This window comes from Ruditapes philippinarum, unplaced genomic scaffold, assembly GCF_026571515.1.
Source record: "Ruditapes philippinarum isolate M1 unplaced genomic scaffold, ASM2657151v2 ctg3057_1_1_1_1, whole genome shotgun sequence".
Taxonomy (NCBI): Eukaryota; Metazoa; Mollusca; class Bivalvia; order Venerida; family Veneridae; genus Ruditapes; species Ruditapes philippinarum.
This window is the reverse complement of record NW_026854032.1, coordinates 172,222-195,257: the sequence shown is the minus strand read 5'-3', so window position 1 is coordinate 195,257 and position 23,036 is coordinate 172,222. Positions and strand designations below refer to the sequence as shown.

Sequence of the window (23,036 nt, the reverse complement as noted above, 5' to 3'; positions counted from 1 at the left end):
CAGACCGTTAGGTTTCAGGTAATGTTATTTCTTAAGAGCATATTTTAAGTGCGGACATGAAGTAATTATAAATGTTTAAGTTACTTGTCTGATAAACTTAATTATCTTGTAATTATGAACCATTTGGACATTTGAAGAATTTCTGGTGTTTATTTTGCATATGCATCAATATTTGCTACTGCAGGTTCACAATTTAGTTATTAACTTACAAACAAATTCACCAAACGGCTATAATGGTTTGTAACTAAGTAATGTGTCAATATAGCCGCGCACTTCATGCAACACCATTAGCTATTTAAACAATTTTGATAAAATTTGTAACAAATGTTAGTACATACTTTTGTACACATTCAAGTAATTTAGTTTTCCAAATGGGGTAATTGTAAAAGTTTGATTATGATTGTATTTAATATTAAATTTGTAACGATCGTATATCACTGAAGAGTTTTTATACGTCAATGCAATGATTTTTTCATGGTTGATACTTGTATTTACAAAAAGATGTTGTCAAAAACGTTGTCGGTTCTGTCTGATTGCAGACACGTATTAACCCATATCTGCAGTAATGATCATTTTGTTTTTAAATGTCATAATTATATGTATTTCATAAGCCTGACGATTTAAACGCTTAAATTGCTAAACATACAACTTCACAAAACATACATATTATTGTTACGAGCCAGGCGTAACGAGAAAGAAAAGCCAGCAACAAACTTGTAACAATAACAAATTTATTACAGAAAAATTATTAAAGAAAAATAAAATAACAAATTATGTTTACAAATACCTGAAGTCCAAATTAAAATGAAATCTTAAATGTCTTGTCTGATCCTGGAATGATCCTTTTTGAATAGCACAGTTAAATCCAAGTTAAATCCAAGAACACTTTAGAATAAATTCCCACAATAAAATCCACAAGAATAATTTTAACTATTTTTAAATAATCCAAGCTCCAATAAATCACTTAATATCCAAGTTGAAAAATACTCCAAATATATCGATGTCTTAAAAGGTAACTGATGACTTAAAAGGTAATACGAAAGAGAAATGTCTTCTATATATATTAAGCTAAGAAGTTTCTAGAATAGTCTTCCATTTACTACAGTTATCATAATCTAGCAACTTCACCAATAAAGATCATTCCAGAAATTTCTATCTAAATATAATGCATGAGTTTTCTACAACAGTTTAGAACGTTCTAGTACATACATGTAGTTTATGTTCTAAAAATAGAACAATGATAATATTGGAAATACCAACTGGTCAGATATAAATTATATACATGTAATATGTTGCATACATGACATTATCAAAAGCGACAAGTGTTATCATATCTTTAGTAAGCAGATATTAATTTTAAAAGCATTGGTATTGTCGAGTTACGTTATTTGTATAACGTCCAATAACAGTAAATGGAAAAAAGAAAACGAATATTTATAGTCCTTACAATGAAGAAAAAAACATTTATGGTATGAGACCCCTAGTTATTTAACATTCTAGTCTTTTTTCGAAGGCAAACTGTACTTAAAATTGTAAAACTTTATTAAATAAATACGCAATACATTAAAGGTGTACGAATGCGAAATATTTGTGAAAAGATATCGGTTATTGTAAACAAATCTAACGTTTAAACGTTGTTGAGTTAAATATGTTGTATGAATGGTTATAGTCATATAACGGAATTTCAATCGTTAGATAATGAAATTTAGTCTTTATTGTAGCCAGCTTTCATTGATAATACACGTTGGAACAAGAGATGTGTATAAGACGTTTTTAACTTGTCCTTTTAATGTACAGGGTATTAAATGAAATACATTTCTTAAGAAAATATCATAATTCTTTTTTAAATCGAAAAAATATATTTATAAAGTGTACATAAAATAATATATACTCATACCTAATATGTCAGTAAATTAGGACTATTAATAACTTATATTTATTTTATTATATTGCTACTGGTATCCCAAAATGGCGATCTATAGGAAAAGAAAAATATCCGAACACTTGAAGCATAACAAAAAATTGTTCTTTACATTTGGTTTAATATTCAGAGGAAACAATTTATTAGATATTGACAATGTATTGTATCACAGTTAAACTGTTATGAAGATTAAATCTATAACCTTGCTATCCAAAACAGATCCACTGTTTTTTTGTTTTGTTTCCTTTTTTCTAAAACGCTCATCCGATCGTATCATATACTTCCTTAATAGTAAAGTGATGTTGAATTACTGAATAACAAATCTCTCAAATAACAAATCTCTCAAACAGATGTTTTGAGTAATACTCACGGGGATTCCTTTATCAAATATTGTCAAAGTAATACTTTACGCCACACATCTTTTATCAAGATTATTATTTTAAACGTGTCCAATCAAAACAAATGTTATTCCCATAACAACCATGCCATCATGTCAAGATAATATTTCCTTATTGGTCCCTTGTGGAATGAAAGTTAAGCTTAACTTGACAAAACAAATACTCTAAGACATATATAATTTTATAAAAGCACACACGACATTTTCAACTTTTATTGCATTTTTGTTGTTAGCGAATTCAATGTTATACCAACGCTCTTCATTTTTTTATCAAAAGAAATAATCACTAAATGGTATATAGCCATATACACGTTTTGTATAAAGAAGAATGACACATATCATTATTGCATTATTGCAGTTGCAACAGTAAGATTTAAAGGATAGTAAAATGCATCGCTTTAGTTATGATACAGGTGTGCTAAATCAACAGTTATTTTATCATTCCACAACTAAGGAATCTGTATTTAGGTAATAAATGTGATGATGTTATCTATTTGCGTATTTGTGTAGATAAAGATATCTGTTTAATGATCTGCATGCTCGTTGCATAATTGAAAACATTCAATCAAATATGGAATAAACTAAAGATTTATTTTTCCATTATTCTATCGGACGCAATTGCAAAGTAAATAAGGCTAGTTAGAACTAAAATGTGTTTCCTTTATTACGAATATAATTTCATCAATCACTGAACAAAAAGTGATTAATTTTGCTTAGAAATATTTCATATGGGAATAGTTTGATTTATTGTTGATTTTGTTCTTTCTTTAAACTGACACATTCATTATTTTTATAAACGTGTCAAATGTTAAGTTTATAAACAAGTTCATTAGTTTATAAAAATTCTCGCCCTAAAACGTGTAAAATACTGCAGTGAAATTGGGTGTTTCATTTTCAGAAAACTATATGGTATTACTATAAAATTTCAAAGCAATGAGAAGTATTTCTTTGATATAACTATACAAACAAAAATCATATTATGGTATAGTATGGTATGTCATTGTATTGAATGACATGGTATGGCATGGCATGACATGGTTACTGACATTGTCTACCACAGCAGAGCAGAGCATTGCATATAGTATAAAGAGTATTGTGGTGCGGTGCGATGGGCTATGTTATAATATAATTTTCATATAGTATTACATTGTGAAGATTGCATATTAATAATATGTATGTATGCCCTATATTCAAAATGATACTTGTTTCAATATAATATTAAAACCAAGTTTGAATGTTCCGTGATATAACACAAGTACGCTGCGCTTGTTTTCCATGTAACAGAACAGTGTTATAATCACAAATTGGGCGTACCTTATCAAACTATTGTGATTTTTTACAATGTACAATTATTACCGTAAATGAAATTTATTCTTGTAATTTGACCTGCCCAGTGGAAATTATTTTACATTTTTTAGAAAATGTTTGAAACATTTTTAATACCTTCAAGTCACAAAACTTGTGTTGAACTAGCAATAATATAGCCGCAACAATAGATCAGCCAAAGTTGCCTTCTTAGTATTGATTGAATTAAACCAAACTCACCACACAAAGATTTGTCCGTTTAAGTGAAAAGCATTGACACATTGCCAAATGTCTCATTTATATATTACGTTTCATAGCATTTAGATAAATCTGAACTTTCTTAAGGTAATACTATGTATATTTATATAAAGGCAAGTACATTGAGTCTAAGTCTGAATCTAAACGGAGTGATAATTATATCCTTCCAACGAAATGACACATCTTACCTATAATGACTACTTGAAGTATTCTTGGCATTTTATGAGAAGCAACCCACGGGAAGTAAAGTCCCTTTAAACACCTCATTAAAACAATCATTTGCTCGGAAGGAAAGTAATATTTTTACGATGCAAATAAAGCACGCCTATATTAAACTTTATTTCAAGATATAAATCACTGATAAATCACATAGTTACCTATATTTAAATTTGTAGAAAAGATATACTTTATTTATTTTATTTTTGGACACTGAAAACGTCATTCATTAATGATGTATTGTATGATCAAAAATACAATTGTATACCACATACTTTGTTATAAAGACCGAGTTACTAAACAAGAATTAAGAACGTTCGAGTTCTTCAATTATTGTTTTATTTTTATTTTATTAAGTTGAATTATGTAAACATTGTTGACATCAGCAACATATTGGTATCGACGAAATGTTTGTTGTTAATATCTGTTTTATGAAATTGTGGTCCACAGACCTAATAGTACGTCGTGGTTTTTGAGGTTGTATTCTTTTTTTTAAATTCAAATCGGGGTCATAGACTTGTTACTCATAGACTTGTCACTCATTACAAATTTTCAGAATCATTTGAAAATCTTTTGTGATTTGTTTTAGAATGACATGCTATTGAATAATGTTTTGAAGGAAACAGATTTCTTAGACTGTTTGTTTCATGAATATGTAACATTTATCATCCATTCCGGTTATATATTATCTTACAATCAGATATGTGGAAGATTAATAAAAAATAATAGACTGTAGATAATGTTACTTGGGATGTTATATCATAATTGGTATAAAAGACAACAATATAATTAAAACTATACCGAGATAAACATGCTAATGAACGGTAAATGACGCAAACCAACCAGATTGTAGGTTTGCAATACAGACACAATCTCTTAGTTACTACTATAATCTTAGACAAATTTTCATTACAATCTTTGAAATGCTTAATGTAGGGAAACGAATAAGTTTATGGTCTTGGATCTGAAGACAATTCATCTCATCAGAGTATCAGGTTGTAAGGTTTCAGATATTGTAATATGTTAAGAGTATTATAATTCTAAATGGGAACAAGAATAAATCATTCATGCTTGTCTGATGAACTTAATTATCTGCTGTAAAACTTTTAGGCATTTGAACAATTTCAACAGCGACACAGCACATAAAATGTTAAGCAAGCTGTTATTATATAAACTTTGATAATTTTCCAAATGGGTTTAATGGAAATACGTATGAATATATATATTTAAACTGGAAATAGTACTCACTAGAAACATCAGTGGAACTTCTCCGGTTCCCGCTCGTACCTGACGTGATGCGAGGAGGAACATCAGAAAAGCTTTTACATATTATTAAACTGTATTGATGCAACTAAAAACCGGGGTTCATTTGTTATCAATTAAATGAACATTTCACAGAATTATCATTTCAGCCAGACTTCTTTAATAATACTCTTCGAAACATCAATGAAATATATGAGTTTAAATCTCTATATGGTTTTTAATTCAGTTTTTGTTATTAAATCAACACAAATTATAAAATGTTAGGTTTGTTTGTTTGTTTTGATTTTTACGGCACGTCAACACATTACTGGCCATATCGTGCCGAATGCTATAATAGGCTTAAAATGTTATGTAAAACTTTGTATATGACAATAGAATTGAACCAATTAGATCCTAGAATACAAGTTTATCTCTTTCAAATAATCAATTATGTTTTTTGATGGAATTGTATTAAAAAGTTCTTTGAGTGAATTTACAGAATAAAATCTATTACGGGCCTGTGAAAAATCATGACATTCAAGAAGATAATGCTTGACAGTAAACTTTTCATTACAACCTACACAGAAAATGGCATTGTCATTTGTAAGGAGATAAGAGTAGGTAATTTTAGTGTGTCCAATTCGGCATCGAAGAAGAACTGTTTGATCACGGCGGTTTGACAGAGATAGAGATGGTGACACATCAAAAGATTGGTTTATATCGTGAAGTTTATTAAAAACGGCATTGTCCCAATTTGCCTTCCATTCAGATGATACGAGTTTATTTATAGCCGGTCTAAAATCACAAGCAGGTAACAATAAGTCAGTTTTTTTTCAAATTTAATGATTGTTTAGCTAAAGCATCTACTTTTTCATTTCCTCGTATTCCTACATGACTTGGAATCCTATATAATTTAACATATTTTGTTTTTAGTATATCATGAAATCGTAAAAGAAGTTTCTTTACCATGATATTGTCAAATTTTTTATTTTTAATGGATAATAAAACAGAAAGCGAGTCAGAAAATTTCACAAATTTATCGTGGGTATGCAATGCTATGTATGACAATGCTAAATTGATAGTGTTTGCTATAGCAGTAAAAATTGATGCATTATTTAGTAACCTCATACTAGATGTAAAATTATTTTCAAACACAGCCGCACCTACTTTGCAACCTTCTTTTTTGAACCGTCCGTATAAATATGTATAAAATCTTCATGTTCTTTCTTAATTGCTAGAAACTTCTCTTTGAAGTATTCAGGTAAATTTGATGACTTTTTTATATTTGAAAGGTTAATATTTATTTTTGGGGAATTATAAGTCCAAAGGTGGAACATCCTCATCGTCATTTTGAAGGATACTGTGTGGATTAATTTTAAGTTTATCTAAATCATCTTTTAAACGAAGGCCAAATGGTTTAATTTCCTTTGGTTTGTTAACAAATTTTTCAATATAATGTGACCGTAGACTTATAACACTCTATCCCCGGTCTACTTTCAGGAGTGTCTGGTCTTTGCTAACAAAGATTGCGGCCGCTTTTCAATGTCATGTTGGCGCGAATATAATAAGAATTATGTGCCTTATGTGCCGTCTTCTTACATCCGTCAGTTATTTCTTGATACGCAATTTACTTGAAAAAGTATTGTGATCCATAGACTTATCACACTCTATCATATACTGTGAGAGGTGGGTGGCCAAGTCAGAAGAGCAGCGTTTACGTCCCATTCGTACGGTCATCATCTCTCCAACGTACCAAAATTTCTGCTCCTGCTACAGCCTGACATGTGTAATACGCATTCGATCTTGTGAAAAACAAAAAAAAATATTCGGTTCTGTCGACTTGTTGGACATTTTCATCTTGGGTGGTTCCACTATTCCTGCTTGAATACTGTATAATCACCCTTAGGATATGTTGCCTGCTTTTTAAATTTGTCTTTTGACGTCTTATCTGTGATATGCAGGCTTCATAACCTCAGATCCCCTTTCAAAATTCCATTTTATTTAGTTCCGCCCATTGTTTTCTCGTTTAGGGCAAAAGCATTTTTTTACTTGGGGACCATACGCCGCTTTTCATGGAATGGCACTACTGTGTAACATTGAAGGTTCCATGATAACCGCCGTATGAACACATCTGCAGATGTTTCTAAATTCAAAATTTCACCATGTTCGTGTTACATGTTGAATTCTGCTTAAGCCGGTGCTAGGGGGCGTGGACGGTAACTTGCACTTTCCAATACCGTCCATGAACAGGCTCAATCAAACCGAACCTGCAACATTTTCGATTGTGTTGTGTTGGACCTTCTTTAGGGATTCTGTTTTTCTCTATATTATTTTGGTACTAAAATGAGCTTTATTTGTGAGCCGAGCCGGAACGGGAAGAGCCAGCTGAATGATCGAGGGCGCGTTGGAAAGGTCTCGGCAAGTCGGATCGGAACGTACCATACACCACCCCTCACCTGGCTAATACCGGTGACGATTGACAAAAACGCGCATTTTCGGTAGGCGTGTCCCGCGAATGCGGCCAGCAGAAGCTTGACAGGTCTACCGATCACATACAAATAAAGGTTTTTCGTGCACCGAGCCGGAACAGGAAGAGCCAGCTGAATGATCGGGGCGCGTTGGAAAGGTCTCGACAAGTCGGATCGGACCGTACCAAACACCACCCCTCACCTTGCGAATACTGGTGACGATTGACAAAAACGCGCATTTTCGGTCAGCGCGTCCCGCGAATGCGGCCAGCAGAAGCTCGACAGTCAGACGGGTCCATCGCGCCGCAATCGAGTCCCGGTTCAGTAGTCATTCGACTGAGCGTGAGAGTCGACAGTGTCTAAGTCTACCGATCACATACAGAGATATCGAGGCTGATAAGTACGAGTCGATGTCCACTAATGGGGTTCAAGTGCGACGATGTGTGACAGAGTCTGAGATCGGTGAAAGGAGGTTGACTTCTTGTACTGTACAACTGAAGGTCAGTAAAGGCACGCATGGTGTCCGTAATGTTCAAACACTCGTCAGATGAAGTGCATGGAGGCCAGCGCAGATCAGTGGCCGTGGTGGTTCCAGTTATATCATAAGTATACCGATCACACATAGACACAAGTAGGTTAATCGGGTGCCGAGCGAGAACAGGCCAGCTCGGTGATCGAGGGCGCGTTGGAAAGGTCTCGGGCAGTCGGATCGGACCGTACCAAACACCGACCCCCACCTTGCGAATACCGGTGACGATTGGCAAAAAGTGCATTTTTGGCAAGAGCGTCCCGGGAGTGGGGCTAGCTCAAGCTCGACAGTGAGACTGGTCGACGCACCCTCGATTACCTGACTGAGACGTCGGACGGCCTGGCGGTGGTCCAAAGTGTCTTAGGTCTACCGATCACATACAAATAAAGGAGGTTTTTCGTGCGCCGAGCCGGAACGGGAAGAGCCAACTGAATGATCGGGGGCGCGTTGGAAAGGTCTCGACAAGTCGGATCGGACCGTACCAAACACCACCCCTCACCTTGCGAATACCGGTGACGATTGACAAAAACGCGCATTTTCGGTCAGCGCGTCCCGCGAATGCGGCCAGCAGAAGCTCGACATTCAGACGGGTCCATCGCGCCGCAATCAAGTCCCGGTTCAGTAGTCATACGACCGAGCGCTAGAGTCGACAGTGTCTAAGTCTACCGATCACATATGGGGGTTCCATTTCTCTCATAAGTTTACCGATCACACGTGGGGAAATAGTGGTAATATCTTAAGTCGACCGATCACATAACGTTACGCCGACGAATTTTTGCCTATTTGTCTATCAGTGTGAGCATTTACCTTATCACACTTTTTTTTTATCGCAACTCTTGCTGATAACATGGATAGGAACCTTGTGCGGACAGTTTGGGAAACTACTTGCACGATCATCCTCTTAGCGATTAATTGCACATGAACAAAAAAATAGATGATGCTAGCCTGCCGGTAGTCGGTAACAAATAAGGATATAAGGCCGCGTATTTCTCGCAAATATCACCCGACGTACTGGCAGAAAACATTTTACTTGTTAATGATGTATTCGAAACGAGAAGAGCAGAAGGAGAGGAAGAGGATGAGGGATCAGGCTGCGGCGTTGGAGGTGGAAGCAGGTAAGACATATTTGGATCACAAACAGTAGACTTAAAATATTATTTTCCATATATTGAATTTATTGTTGATTATGTTAATGTTACCATTACCGACGATCCTAATATAGCTTTAAATGATTACAGAGATGGACGGGCGGCAGGAGGAGACGGAGGTTGGTGTTGCGTTGGGAGGAAGGAAGGGAAGGAAGATGAGGTGGAGGGCGAGGAGGGCAGCGGCTAGTGCGGAGCAGGGGCAGCAGGGAGAGGCGGTGTTGGTTGGGCAGGAGAAGGAGAAGACGGCGGCGGTTGGTGAGGAGATTACAGGGGCGGAGAAGAAGAAGAGGAGGCGCAGGAGAAGGAAGGGCAATGGACAATCGGTGGAAATTGAGAGTAAGAAACATTTGATCACATATAGTAGACTAGACTAAACAAATATTTTTCTTCCTTAAAATGCCTGTCGACCTATTCAACTCTGTCACCGGAGAAAAATCGTAAAAAATCGAATTTAAAACGCAGAGTGCTGAGACTTCCACATGGACTGTAAAATTTCGGTCTTCTCGATCACACCCGAAATATCCAAGCTGGAACGTTCGGAAAGGGGACTAATTGTAAAAAGGTCGATTTTGATGTGATCCTCATCTCCCATTGCAGGCATCAACTTGAAATGAAAACCATGTTCCGTTCGTCAGATTTTATCGCCAAGATATTTTCGTGGACACTCCAGATGATCCCGTTTGTCGAAAATAAGTAAAGTGGACGATCACTCTTTAAAACAAAATACGATCGCGATCGTAGACTTATAACATACTTTTCCCAGTCTACTTACCGGAGTGTCTGGTCTTTTCTAACAAAGATTGCGGCCTCGTTTCAATGTCATGTTGGCGCAAATATAATGCTCAGTGTGTGCCGAATGCGCCGTCTTCTTTCAGTCGTCAGTTTTTCCTTGATACGCAATTTACTTGAAAAAGTATTGTGAACGTAGACTTATAGCACTCTATCCCCGGTCTACTTACAGGAGTGTATGGTCTTTGCTAACAAAGATTGCGGCCGCTTTTCAATGTCATGTTGGCGCGGATATAATACGAATTGTGTGCCTTATGTGCCGTCTTCTTACATCCGTCAGTTATTTCTTGATATGCAATTTACTTGAAAAAGTATTGTGAGCGTAGACTTACTTACAGGAGTGTCTGGTCTTTGCTAATAAAGATTGCGGCCGCTTTTCAATGTCATGTTGGCGCGAATATAATACGAATTGTGTGCCTTATGTGCCGTCTTCTTACATCCGTCAGTTATTTCTTGATACGCAATTTACTTGAAAAAGTATTGTGATCCATAGACTTATCACACTCTATCATACACTGTGAGAGGTGGGTAGCCAAGTCAGAAGAGCAGCGTTTACGTCCCATTCGTACGGTCATCATCTCTCCAACGTTCCAACATTTCTGCTTCTGCTACCAGCCTGTCATGTGTAATACGCATTTGATCTTGTGAACAACAAAAAGAATATTCGGTTCTGTCGACTTGTGGACAGTAACTTGCACTTTCCAGTACCGTCCATGAACAGGCTCAATCAAACCGAGCCTGCAACATTTTACAATTTTGCCGTGTTGGGCTTTCTTTAGGGATTCTGTTTTTCAATATTTTGTTACTAAAATGAGCTTTATTTGTGAGCCGAGCTGGAACGGGAAGAGCCAACTGAATGTTCGAGGGCGCGTTGGAAAGGTCTCGGCAAGTCAGATCGGAACGTACCAAACACCACCCCCCGCCTTGCGAATACCGGTGACGATTGACAAAAATGCGCATTTTTGGCAAGAGCGTCCCGGGAGTGGGGCCAGCTCAAGCTCGACAGTGAGACTGGTCGATCGCACCCTCGATTACCTGACTGAGACGTTGGACGGCCTGGCGGTGGTCGAAAGTGTCTTAGGTCTACCGATCACATACAAATAAAGGAGGTTTTTCGTGCGTCGAGCCGGAACGGGAAGAGCCAGCTGAATGATCGGGGGCGCGTTGGAAAGGTCTCGGCAAGTCGGATCGGACCGTACCAAACACCACCCCCCGCCTTGCGAATACCGGTGACGATTGACAAAAACGCGCATTTTTGGCAAGAGCGTCCCGGGAGTGGGGCCAGCTCAAGCTCGACAGTGAGACTGGTCGATCGCACCCTCGATTACCTGACTGAGACGTTGGACGGCCTGGCGGTGGTCGAAAGTGTCTTAGGTCTACCGATCACATACAAATAAAGGAGGTTTTTCGTGCGTCGAGCCGGAACGGGAAGAGCCAGCTGAATGATCGGGGGCGCGTTGGAAACGTCTCGGCAAGTCGGATCGGACCGTACCAAACACCACCCCCGCCTTGCGAATACCGGTGACGATTGACAAAAACGCGCATTTTCAGTCAGTGCGTGCCGCGAATGCGGCCAGCAGAAGCTCGACAGTCAGACGGGTCTATCGCGCCGCGATCGAGTCCCGGTTCAGTAGTCATTCGACCGAGCGCGAGAGTCGACAGTGTCTAAGTCTACCGATCACACACAGAGATATCGAGGATGATAAGTACGAGTCGATGTCCACTAATGGGGTTCAAGTGCGACGATGTGTGACAGAGTCTGAGATCGGTGAAAGGAGGTTGACTTCTTATACTGTACAACTGAAGGTCAGTAAAGGCACGCATGGTGTCCGCAATGTTCAAACACTCGTCAGATGAAGTGCATGGAGGACAGAGCAGATCAGTGGCCGTGGTGGTTCCAGTTATATCATAAGTATACCGATCACACATAGACACAAGTAGGTTAATCGGGTGCCGAGCGAGAACGGAACGGGCCAGCTCGGGGATCGAGGGCGCGTTGGAAAGGTCTCGGGCAGTCGGATCGGACCGTACCATACACCGACCCCAACCTTCCGAATACCGGTGACGATTGGAAAAAAAGCGCATTTTTGGCAAGAGCGTCCCGGGAGTGGGGCCAGCTCAAGCTCGACAGTGAGACTGGTCGATAGCACCCTCGATTACCTGACTGAGACGTTGGACGGCCTGGCGGTGGTCGAAAGTGTCTTAGGTCTACCGATCACATATGGGGGAAATAGTGGTAATACATTAAGTCGACCGATCACATAACGTTACGTCGACGAATTTTTGCCTATTTGTCTATCCTTGTGAGCATTTACCTTATCACACTTTTTTTTAATCGCAACTCTTGCTGATTTCATGGATAGGAACCTATTGCGGACAGTTTGGGAAACTATTTGCACGATCATCCCTTCTTAGCGATTAATTGCACATGGACAAAAAAATAGATGATGCTAGCCTGCCGGTAGTCGGTAACAAATAAGAATATAAGGCCGCGTATTTCTCGCAAATACCACCCGACATACTGGCGAAGTATTTGCTTATAGGTAGACATATCACTGTGATCCGTAGATGCTAATGATGTATTCGAAAAGAGAAGAGCAGAAGGGGAGGCAGAGGATGAGGGAGGAGGCAGCGGCGTTGCAGGTTGAAGCAGGTAAGACATATTTGGATCACAAAAAGTAGACTAAAAATATTATCTTCCATATATTGAATTTATTGTTGATTATGTTAATGTTACCATTACCGACGATCTTAATATAGCTTTAAATGATTACAGAGATGGACAGGCGGCAGGAGGAGGCGGAGGTGGGTGTGGCGTTGGCAGGAAGGAGGGGAAGGAAGATGAGGTGGAGGGCGAGGAGGAGGGCAGCGGCGGAGCAGGGGCAGCAGGGAGAGGCGGTGTTGGTTGGGCAGGAGAAGGACAAGACGGCGGTGGTTGGTGAGGAGATGACAGGGGCGGAGAAGAAGAAGAAGAGGAGGCGCAGGAGAAGGAAGGGAAATGGGCAATCGGTGGAAATTGAGAGTAAGAAACATTTGATCACATAAAGTAGACTAAACAAATATTTTTGTTTTGAATGCATTGTTGAGTATCTCGGTTTTCATTTATCAGCTGTTGTTGACCTATTCGTACCTAATGTAGCTTGCTTTCGTTACAGAGATTGAGGGGCAGGCTGAGGAGCACGGACAGGGGCAGGGCGAGTCAGAGAAGATGGTGTTGCAGGAGGAGGAGGAGTGTGTGTGTGTGTGTTTGGATTTTTACGGCACGTCAACACATAACTGGCCATATCGTGCCGAATGCTATAATAGGCTTAAAATATTATGTAAAAACATTGTAAATGACAATAGAAATGAGCCAATTAGATCCTAGAATACAAGTTTATCTCTTTTAAATAATCAATTATGTTTTTTGATGGAATTGTATTAAAAAGTTCTTTGAGTGAATTTACAGAATAAAATCTACTACGGGCCTGTGAAAAATCATGACATTCAAGAAGAAAATGCTTGACAGTAAAATTTTCATTACAATCTACACAGAAAGGGGCATTGTCATTTGTGAGGAGATAAAAGTGGGTAATTTTAGTGTGTCCAATTCGGCATCGAAGAAGAACTGTTTGATCACGGCGGTTTGACAGAGATAGAGATGGTGACATATCAAGAGATGGGTTTATATCGTGAAGTTTATTAAAAAAGGCATTGTCCCAATTTGCTTTCCATTCAGATGATACGAGTTTATTTATAGCCGGTCTAAAATCACAAGCAGGTAACAATAGGTCAGTTTTTTGAAAATTTAATGATTGTTTAGCTAAAGCATCTACTTTTTCATTTCCTCGTATTCCTACATGGCTTGGAATCCAATATAATTTAACATATTTTGTTTTTAGTATATCATGAAATCGCAAAAAGAAGTTTCTTTACCATGATATTGTCAGATTTTTTATTTTTAATGGATATTAAAACAGAAAGCGAGTCAGAAAATATCACAAATTTATCGTGGGTATGCTGTGCTATGTATGACAATGCTAAATCGATAGCTTTTGCTTCAGCAGTAAAAATTGATGCATTATCTGGTAACCTCATACTAGATGTAAAATTATTTTCAAACACAGCCGCACCTACTTTGCAACCTTCTTTTGAACCGTCCGTATAAATATGTATAAAATCTTCATGTTCTTCCTTAATTGCTAGAAACTTCTCTTTGAAATATTCAGGTGAATTTGATGCCTTTTTTATATTTGAAAGGTTTATATTTATTTCCGGGGAATTATAAGTCCAAGGTGGAACATCCTCATCGTCATTTTGAAGGATAGTGTCTGGATTAATTCTAAGTTTATCTAAATCATCTTTTAAACGAAGGCCTAATGGTTTAATTTCCTTTGGTTTGTTAACAAATTTTTCAGTATAATTTGGTTTGAAAATAATATTTTTAGCTGGATTTTTCCTATTAGATGAAATTCTAGTTGCATATTGAAGTGATAGTTTTTTACGACGAAGATAAAGCGATGGTTCCCCAGCTTCCGCATATAGACTTTCTACAGGTGAGGTGCGAAATGCACCTAAAGCTAACCGTAAACCCTGGTGATGTATGGTATCTAGCATGTGAAGATATGATTTTCTTGCAGACCCATATACTACAGAACCATAATCTAATTTTGATCGGATAAGACTTCTGTATAATTTCAGTAATGTGGAAGAATTTGATCCCCAATTTGTACTTGATAAAACCTTAAGTAAATTTAAAGCTTTAAGGCATTTAGTTTTCAAATGTTTAATATGTGGTATAAAAGAAAGTTTTTTGTCAAATATAATTCCTAAAAACTTAGCTTCATCAACTACTGGAATTTTAGAACCAGATATGTAAAGTTCAGTGTCATTATGGTGTTTCCGCAATCGACAAAAAATGAACACATTGAGTTTTTGACTTTGAAAATTTAAACCATTTTCTATTGCCCACTTTTGGATTTGATCTAAATTTTGTTGAAGTTGCCTTTCACTTGTTCTCATACTTTTCGATCGATAGCAGATAAGAAAATCATCTACATATAGAGAACAATCTATGCCTGGTGTAAGAGCGCTAGCAATATTGTTTATTTTAAGGCCAAAAAGTGTAACAGAAAGTATGCTTCCTTGAGGAACACCATGTTCTTGTTGGTGATCCTCAGAAAAAGTTGAACCAAGTCTTACTTTAAAGTGCCTATCGTTTAAAAATCCAGAAATGAAAAGAGGAAGTCTGCCTTTAAGTCCAGCATCCTTTAGATCTTTTAGGATACCATATTTCCAAGTAGTATCGTAAGCCTTCTCAAGATCAAAGAAAATTGATACCAGGTGTTGTTTTATATTTACAAAGGCTTCTCTTATAAAAGTTTCAAGTCGTACAAGATGATCGTTTGTACTTCGCTGTTTACGAAAACCTGACTGAAAATTAGTAATAATTCCATTATTTTTCTAGATACCAAAACTAACCGATTATTTATCATTCTCTCGAATGTTTTGCAGAGGCAACTTGTTAGTGAAATTGGGCGATAATTTGTAGGGTCAGTTGAATCTTTTTCAGGTTTAGGGATAGGAATAACCAACGCATTTTTCCAAGTGTTAGGAAATTCACCAGAAACCCAAATTCTGTTAAAAATTTCAAGAAGCAAGTCAAGAGATTGGGGCGGTAGATGTTTAAGAAACTGGTAGTAAATTTCGTCCGGGCCTGCAGCACTGTCTTTTGCAGTTTTAATTGAATAAATTAAGTCGTCAATAGAGAAAAGGGAATTATAGTCTTCGTCATTTCTTGAAGTAAAATTAATATGTTCTTTCTCAGCTTTACATTTGTGTTGTTGAAATTCATTTGAATAATTGTTTGAAGAAGAGTTCTTTTCAAATGTTTTTAGCCAAAGTTTCTGCAATATCCGTTTTTGTTTTGGCATATTGGCCATCACCAGTTTTTAAGTGAACAATTGGACTCTTTTTATACTTACCACTTATTTTCCGTACTGCATCCCAGACTTTCTTAATAGGAGTATTTGAATTAATATTTGAAACATATGATTGCCAGGATTGGCGTTTAGACAAACGAATTAATATTCTAGCTTTAGCTCTAAATATTCTATAATTTTTCAAGGTTTGTTGTAGGGCGATGTTCAAACTTTTTTAGTGAAGCTTTACGTATGCGAACAGCTTTTTTACATTCATCGTTAAACCATGGCTTTTTGATTTTGTTACTATTATTTTTTTGTTAATGGAACAACTTTGCAGGCAATAGTATGTAATGCTGAAGAAAAAGTTTCAGCTATATCAGCAGAAGTGAAATTAAATTCATTTTTTGTTAGATCAATGGAACAGAGCCTAGAAAATGTTTCCCAATCTGCTTTCTTAAATTAAAAAAATTGATGTCTTTCATCTGGTATAGAGTCATTTGATGTAAGTAACAATGGAAAATGATCACTGCCGTACTGGTCATCTAACACTTTCCAATCGAAGTCCAAGAATATAGCAGAGTGGACAATCGAGAGGTCGATGCAAGAAAACGTACCTGTAGCTGGATATAAATATGTAGGTGACCAAATGTTTAATAAACAAAGCTGAAAGTTATCTATCAATTTTTCAGTTATATTACCCGTGTTATTTGTAGATGTAACTGCCCCACTTAGGATTATGAGCATTAAAGTCGCCTAAGAGAGAAGGAAAGGTGATGGTAATTGTCGAACTATACTCTCAAGCTCATCACTTGTTACCGTTATATTTGGAGAAAGGTATAGAGAACAAATTGTTAGAGGTCGATGTAAGGTCACCTGCACAGCTGGTGGCTTGTAATCTTGTGTTAAGTTTTAGTTCTTTTTTGTGGAACGCAATTTGCGATAGCAATGCTTGTACCACCTGATGTTTTCTGGCGTTACTAGTGCATATATAGTTATATAGTGTATAACCTTTTATAGAGATATTATCTTTAGGAGATAACATGGTCTCCTGAAGACATAACACATTTGGAGATAATTTTGATAAAAGTAGAAGTAAATCATTATAATTTGACTTTAGACCACGGCAATTCCATTGTAGGATAGAATGACTTCTATTATCCATTTTAAAGAATATTTATATCATTTAGGAACTTTATTGGACTTCTGCTATTCGGAGTTGGAGGAGGGGAGAGGTAAAAGATCCTCATCCTCCATCAATTGGGTGTCGTGAAGTGGATCGAACCGATTTTCTGTGTTGATCGGGTTCCGCATTGCTTTTTTCAACGATCTGTGATGACAATTCGCTCTTTAGGCGATTGTTTTTTTGAATAACTTTCTCAGAAGATGCTATTTGAATGTTTGCGGTTTGCTTCTTTGGAGAAGACTTTAATGGTGACTGAGTCTGCACAGAGGTAGACTGCTTACTTTGTGAAGCTGTATGCTTTGAAGGTAATGGTAACTTAATTGGGGGGCATTGACATAAGTTGACCTGTACTGCAGAGTCAACCATCTTAACAGACTTTGTAACTGCAGCTGAATACGACAGTTGTTTTGGTCCTTGTATTTCAACAAGCTTTTCGTGCATCTTGAAAGGAAATATTTTGCGTATACTTCTGACGTAGAATTTCTTTTTCCTTTAACCACAAGGGGACATGACCGGGAGGTGTTGCGTAATGCTCTCCTCCACAGTTTGGCACATTTCAACCGGAAATAACGTTACAAGATCTCATTTTTGTCATGGTTTCTTGCATCTGCGGCCATAATAGTGACGGTCTCTTGTCTAATTTGATATCATGGTGAGCTCAAAAATTTGAAGTGGTCATTTGTAAATTGCATTGGGTTTGGAATGTTAACCACAACGCGAACTTTAAGGTTACTACTCGCAATCCGTATGATTGGAGAAACTGGGTTGTAGTAGAATGTGTTAGACTATATAGTTTCTGTACTTCGTTGGCACCTGTTATACCATCTGCTTGTAAGAATAAATGCGCTTGATATTTGAAACTTGCTGCGATTTTAACTATTCAGCAAATATCATTTCCTCTGCCATTCAAGCAAAGGTTTTAAGCAAACATTTTGAATAAGCCCTTGCTGGAGTTCAGAGCTGGTGAGGCGCGCGCAGTTGAAATCGATATTGAAGAAGGTTGTGCTTTTTCAAAATATTTTCTGCTTGTTGCTGTCGCTCTACCTCTATCAAGAGTCCACCATTGCGGAGTTTTTTGACAGATTTAGGCGTACCAATTTAAAGCTGAAAGTTGTTTTTCTATAATGAAAGGGCTAAGTTCAGTTAGTGATTTTGAGCTTATTATATTTAATTATCAGAAAACGGGGAAAACTTCCATCAACCCAAAATCGAATACAAATTGAATCTTCTTTGGCGATTTTCGTTTTTTGGTTTGGGAATCCATGATAAAGATATGAAAAATTCGTCTCCCGGGTTCCCCAGCCACTCGGACTCCAACATGGGGATGTGCGAATGGAGACGGATATCCAGTCTCCGCACAACAAGGCTACCAGAGAGATATACTCGTATAGATTGTAAATAATTACAATTTACACAATTAGCCATTAGCCAACCGCCGCTTCTTGGGATATGTTATACTGTATTATAATGCAAATGTGAAAGATTGTTGTTAATTAACGGCACGGGATAATTACAGTTTTAGTAGGAATTGAAAGGTATACTAAGAATCACAAGTAGGAATCAAATATGTTGCTTTAAATTGTAAATTCATTTCGGGACGCGTGTAAGTTCGAGAATCTGCAATTTTGATTTGAAATATATATCCCCAAGGGCAAGGCATGACCAGCCGATTGACCAAAAAAACGCCGGGCTCGCTTGGCCACCCGCCTATACCCTAAATCAAGGCTCAAAGCAGTGGTGGTTGGGAGTACTGGGAGACCCTGGTATCCTCAACTAAGGACCTCTTTTCTAGGTTACGGGGACGCCTGCCCACGGCAAAACAGGCAGTAGGGTGTTGGCCATAAGTTTCCGTCATACAGGCGCACAACAGCGCACCCCCATAACGGACATATGTTACTCCTCCTCACCACGTAGAGGTACCCTAAAGATGAAGAGGTGGAACGTGAGGGTAAGGAACATTTGATCACATGAAGTAGACTTATGTATTGAATGCATTGTTGTGTATGTCTGTTTTCAATGACTTACCAGCTGCTGTTACCCCTGTTCGTACTAATGTAGCTTGCTTTCTTTACAGGGATTAAGGGGCAGGCTGAGGAGACGATGGCGGCGGCGGCTGACAGCGGAGGACGGACAGGGGCAGGGGCAGGGACAGTCAGGGGAGATGGTGTGAAGGAAGAGGAGACGGCGGCGGCGGTGGGCATGACAGGTTTTTTTTTGTTTTGTTTGGATTTTTACGGCACGTCAACACATAACTGGCCATATCGTGCCGAATGCTATAAATAGGCTTAAAATATTATGTAAAACATTGTAAATGACAATAGAAATGAGCAAGTTAGATCCTAGAAATACAAATTTTTCTCTTTTAAATAATCAATTATGTTTTTGATGGAATTGTATTAAAACAGTTCTTTGAGTGAATTTACAGAATAAAATTCTATTACGGGCCTGTGAAAAATCAGACATTCAAGAAAAAATGCTTGACAGTAAAATTTTCATTACAACCTAGCACAGAAAGGGGCATTGTCATTTGTGAGGAGAATACGAGTGGCGTAATTTTAGTGTGTCCAATTCGGGCATCGAAGAAGAACTGTTTGATCACGAGGTGGTTTGACAGAGATAGAGATGGTGAAGAGAACGTTGGCCGCGGAGAAGAAGAAGGGCGAAGAAGGCGAAGAAGAGGAAAGTATGAAGAGGTGGAACGTGAGGGTAAGAAACATTTGATCACATGAAGTAAGACTTATGTATTGAATGCATTGTTGTGTATGTCTGTTTTCAATGACTTACCAGCTGCTGTTACCCTGTTCGTACCTAATGTAGCTTGCTTTCTTTACAGAGATTGAGGGGCAGGCAGAGGAGACGATGGCGGCGGCGGTGACAGCGGAGGACGGACAGGGGCAGGGAGAGTCAGAGGAGATGGTGGTCAAGGAGGAGGAGGCGGCGGCGGTGGGCATGAACAGGCTCAATCAAACCGATCCTGCAACATTTTCAATTTTGCCGTGTTGGGCTTTCTTTAGGGATTCTGTATTTATCTATTTTTTGACAGGAGACACGTTGGCCGCGGAGAAGAAGAAGGCGAAGAAGGTGAAAAAGAGGAAGTATGAAGAGGTGGAACGTGAGGGTAAGAAACACTTGATCACATAAAGTAGACTTATGTATTGAATGCATTGTTGTGCATGTCTGTTTTCAATGACTTACCAGCTGCTGCTACCCTTTTCGTACCTAATGTAGCTTGCTTTCGTTACAGAGATTGAGGGGCAGGCTGAGGAGACGAAGGAGGTGGTGGAGGAGGAAAGGCCGTTGAGGGACTGGACGACAATAGAGCTGTTCCAGCAGTCGGGCAGCTTAGCTGGTGATTTAGCTGGTAAGAGTTTTGTTACTTTTAAGAACCTGCATGTATGTAGACTTGTGACACATAATAATTTAATACGTGATTGTAAACTTAACCAGATTATAGTAAAGGGATCGGCGTGGACGGTAACTTGCACTTTCCAGTACCGTCCATGAACAGGCTCAATCAAACCGAGCCTGCAACATTTTCAATTTTGCCGTGTTGGGCTTTCTATAGGGATTCTGTATTTATCTATTGAAGAATATGTTATTCAGTGATTTTGTGATTGTAGACTTGTTATGATGATTTGATAACTTGATTGTGGTGTGTATACAAAATGGATCGTCGACTTAATAATTTAACGAATTTTTTTATTGTAGACTTATAAAATCATACCGACTATAGCAATGTTTCCTTTCATTTCAGGGTAAAAAGCAACAGCGCCCGTGCCCGCTTGAGGGGTGCCGAGCCAGCGTTGTTAACATGGCTCGGCACTTCAGGCAAGTTCATCCGGGACGGAGGTCCCCAAGAAGCCCACAGCAGCAGAGGGGAGTAGGCGGACCTACGGGGGGCAGAAGGTGTGGCGCCGTCTGCTCCAGCCGTACGATGAGAATGGACTTGCACCTGGTTCGAAAGCACGGGTTGATGAAGGGCTCCCCGGAATATGCAGCCAAGCTGAGGGCGGCCACCGTACCCCAAATACGCTTCCACTGGAGGGGACCCAGCGACCTATGCAGAGGCTCTGGTTTGGAAATATGGGTAGGTACGTTTATTTCTAAACTCTATTTGTACTGTTCATCTGCAAATTGATCGATCTCCGTCTTCGTTTCAATTGAGACATAATTGGTGTTTACTTTAATTTAATCTATGAATTTCTTTTCAGAGAGAGACTGCAGGACAGGTTTTCAATGGGGAACCGAGAAGGACGGAGGCCCCACCACCAGGTCTCACGGGAGCCGGGCATCAAGCGGCTTGCTGCCCGCCCCTTACATCAGAGGGCGGTGCCAGGGATTACAATCAATCGGATTGGGGTCCGTGGACGGCCTGGTGGACACCTCTTGAAAGAACGAGACGTAAGTAGTGCAATTTTGGGTGTTTTTGTAAGGGAAGACAATTTTTTGTCGGATTGTGATTGTCAGTACCATTAATACCAGCACACCAACAGTATCTTACGTGTAGGCTTTTCTGCTGTCTGACATATTCATTATATAATTAGTATTATATAAGATATAACCATACATTTGTCATTGAAACAATATTATATATGAAAAACAAGATCAACAAGGAAAGGCGGCGTTCAATGAACGCAACCCCCCCCCCCATGACCCAGCAACAAGAACCAATGGCAAGGAGCCCAGGCGGACCCCAAACATAAAAAGGACAGGGCAACGACACGTTAATCATAAAATGATAAATAATTTGTAACTGATTAGGAATTCAAAGAAAATAATAATAGGCCCACAAAGGGGAAGGGGACAGGAGACCGGGGGAAGGGGGGGGGGGGGTTAATCAAAGAAGTAAAAACTAGAGGCAATGGGGAAGATACTAACCGTAGACTTTTGTTTGTTTGTTTGTTTGGATTTTTACGGCACGTCAACACATAACTGGCCATATCGTGCCGAATGCTATAATAGGCTTAAAATATTATGTAAAAAATTGTAAATGACAATAGAAATGAGCCAGTTAGATCCTAGAATACAAGTTTATCTCTTTTAAATAATCAATTATGTTTTTTGATGGAATTGTATTAAAAAGTTCTTTGAGTGAATTTACAGAATAAAATCTATTACGGGCCTGTGAAAAATCATGACATTCAAGAAGAAAATGCTTGACAATAAAATTTTCATTACAACCTACACAGAAAGGGGCATTGTCATTTGTGAGGAGATAAGAGTGGGTAATTTTAGTGTGTCCAATTCGGCATCGAAGAAGAACTGTTTGATCACGGCGGCTTGACAGAGATAGAGATGGTGACATATCAAGAGATGGGTTTATATCGTGAGTTTATTAAAAACGGCATTGTCCCAATTTGCTTTCCATTCAGCTGATACGAGTTTATTTATAGCCGGTCTAAAATCACAAGCAGGTAACAATAAGTCAGTTTTTTTGAAAATTTAATGATTGTTTAGCTAAAGCATCTGCTTTTTCATTTCCTCGTATTCCTACATGGCTTGGAATCCAATATAATTTAAGATATTTTGTTTTTAGTATATCATGAAATCGTAAAAAGAAGTTTCTTTACCATGATATTGTCAGATTTTTATTTTTAATGGATATTAAAAAAAATAGATAAAAAAGGAATCCCTAAAGAAAGCCCAACACGGCAAAATTGAAAATGTTTTGCAGGGC

The 23,036-nt window shown here is 38.2% G+C and overlaps 1 protein-coding gene across 1 annotated transcript; it reads left to right on the top strand.

The window, feature by feature from the left end:
* Window positions 1-11,078: 11,078 nt before the first annotated feature.
* Window positions 11,079-20,938, top strand: LOC132738736 (uncharacterized). The gene is made up of 4 exons (XM_060726327.1): window positions 11,079-12,926; window positions 13,050-13,295; window positions 20,193-20,477; window positions 20,604-20,938. The coding sequence occupies exons 1-4, from the start codon at window positions 12,842-12,844 to the stop codon at window positions 20,861-20,863; spliced, it is 876 nt and encodes a 291-aa protein (XP_060582310.1). The 5' UTR covers window positions 11,079-12,841; the 3' UTR covers window positions 20,864-20,938.
* The last annotated feature ends 2,098 nt before the right edge of the window (window positions 20,939-23,036 follow it).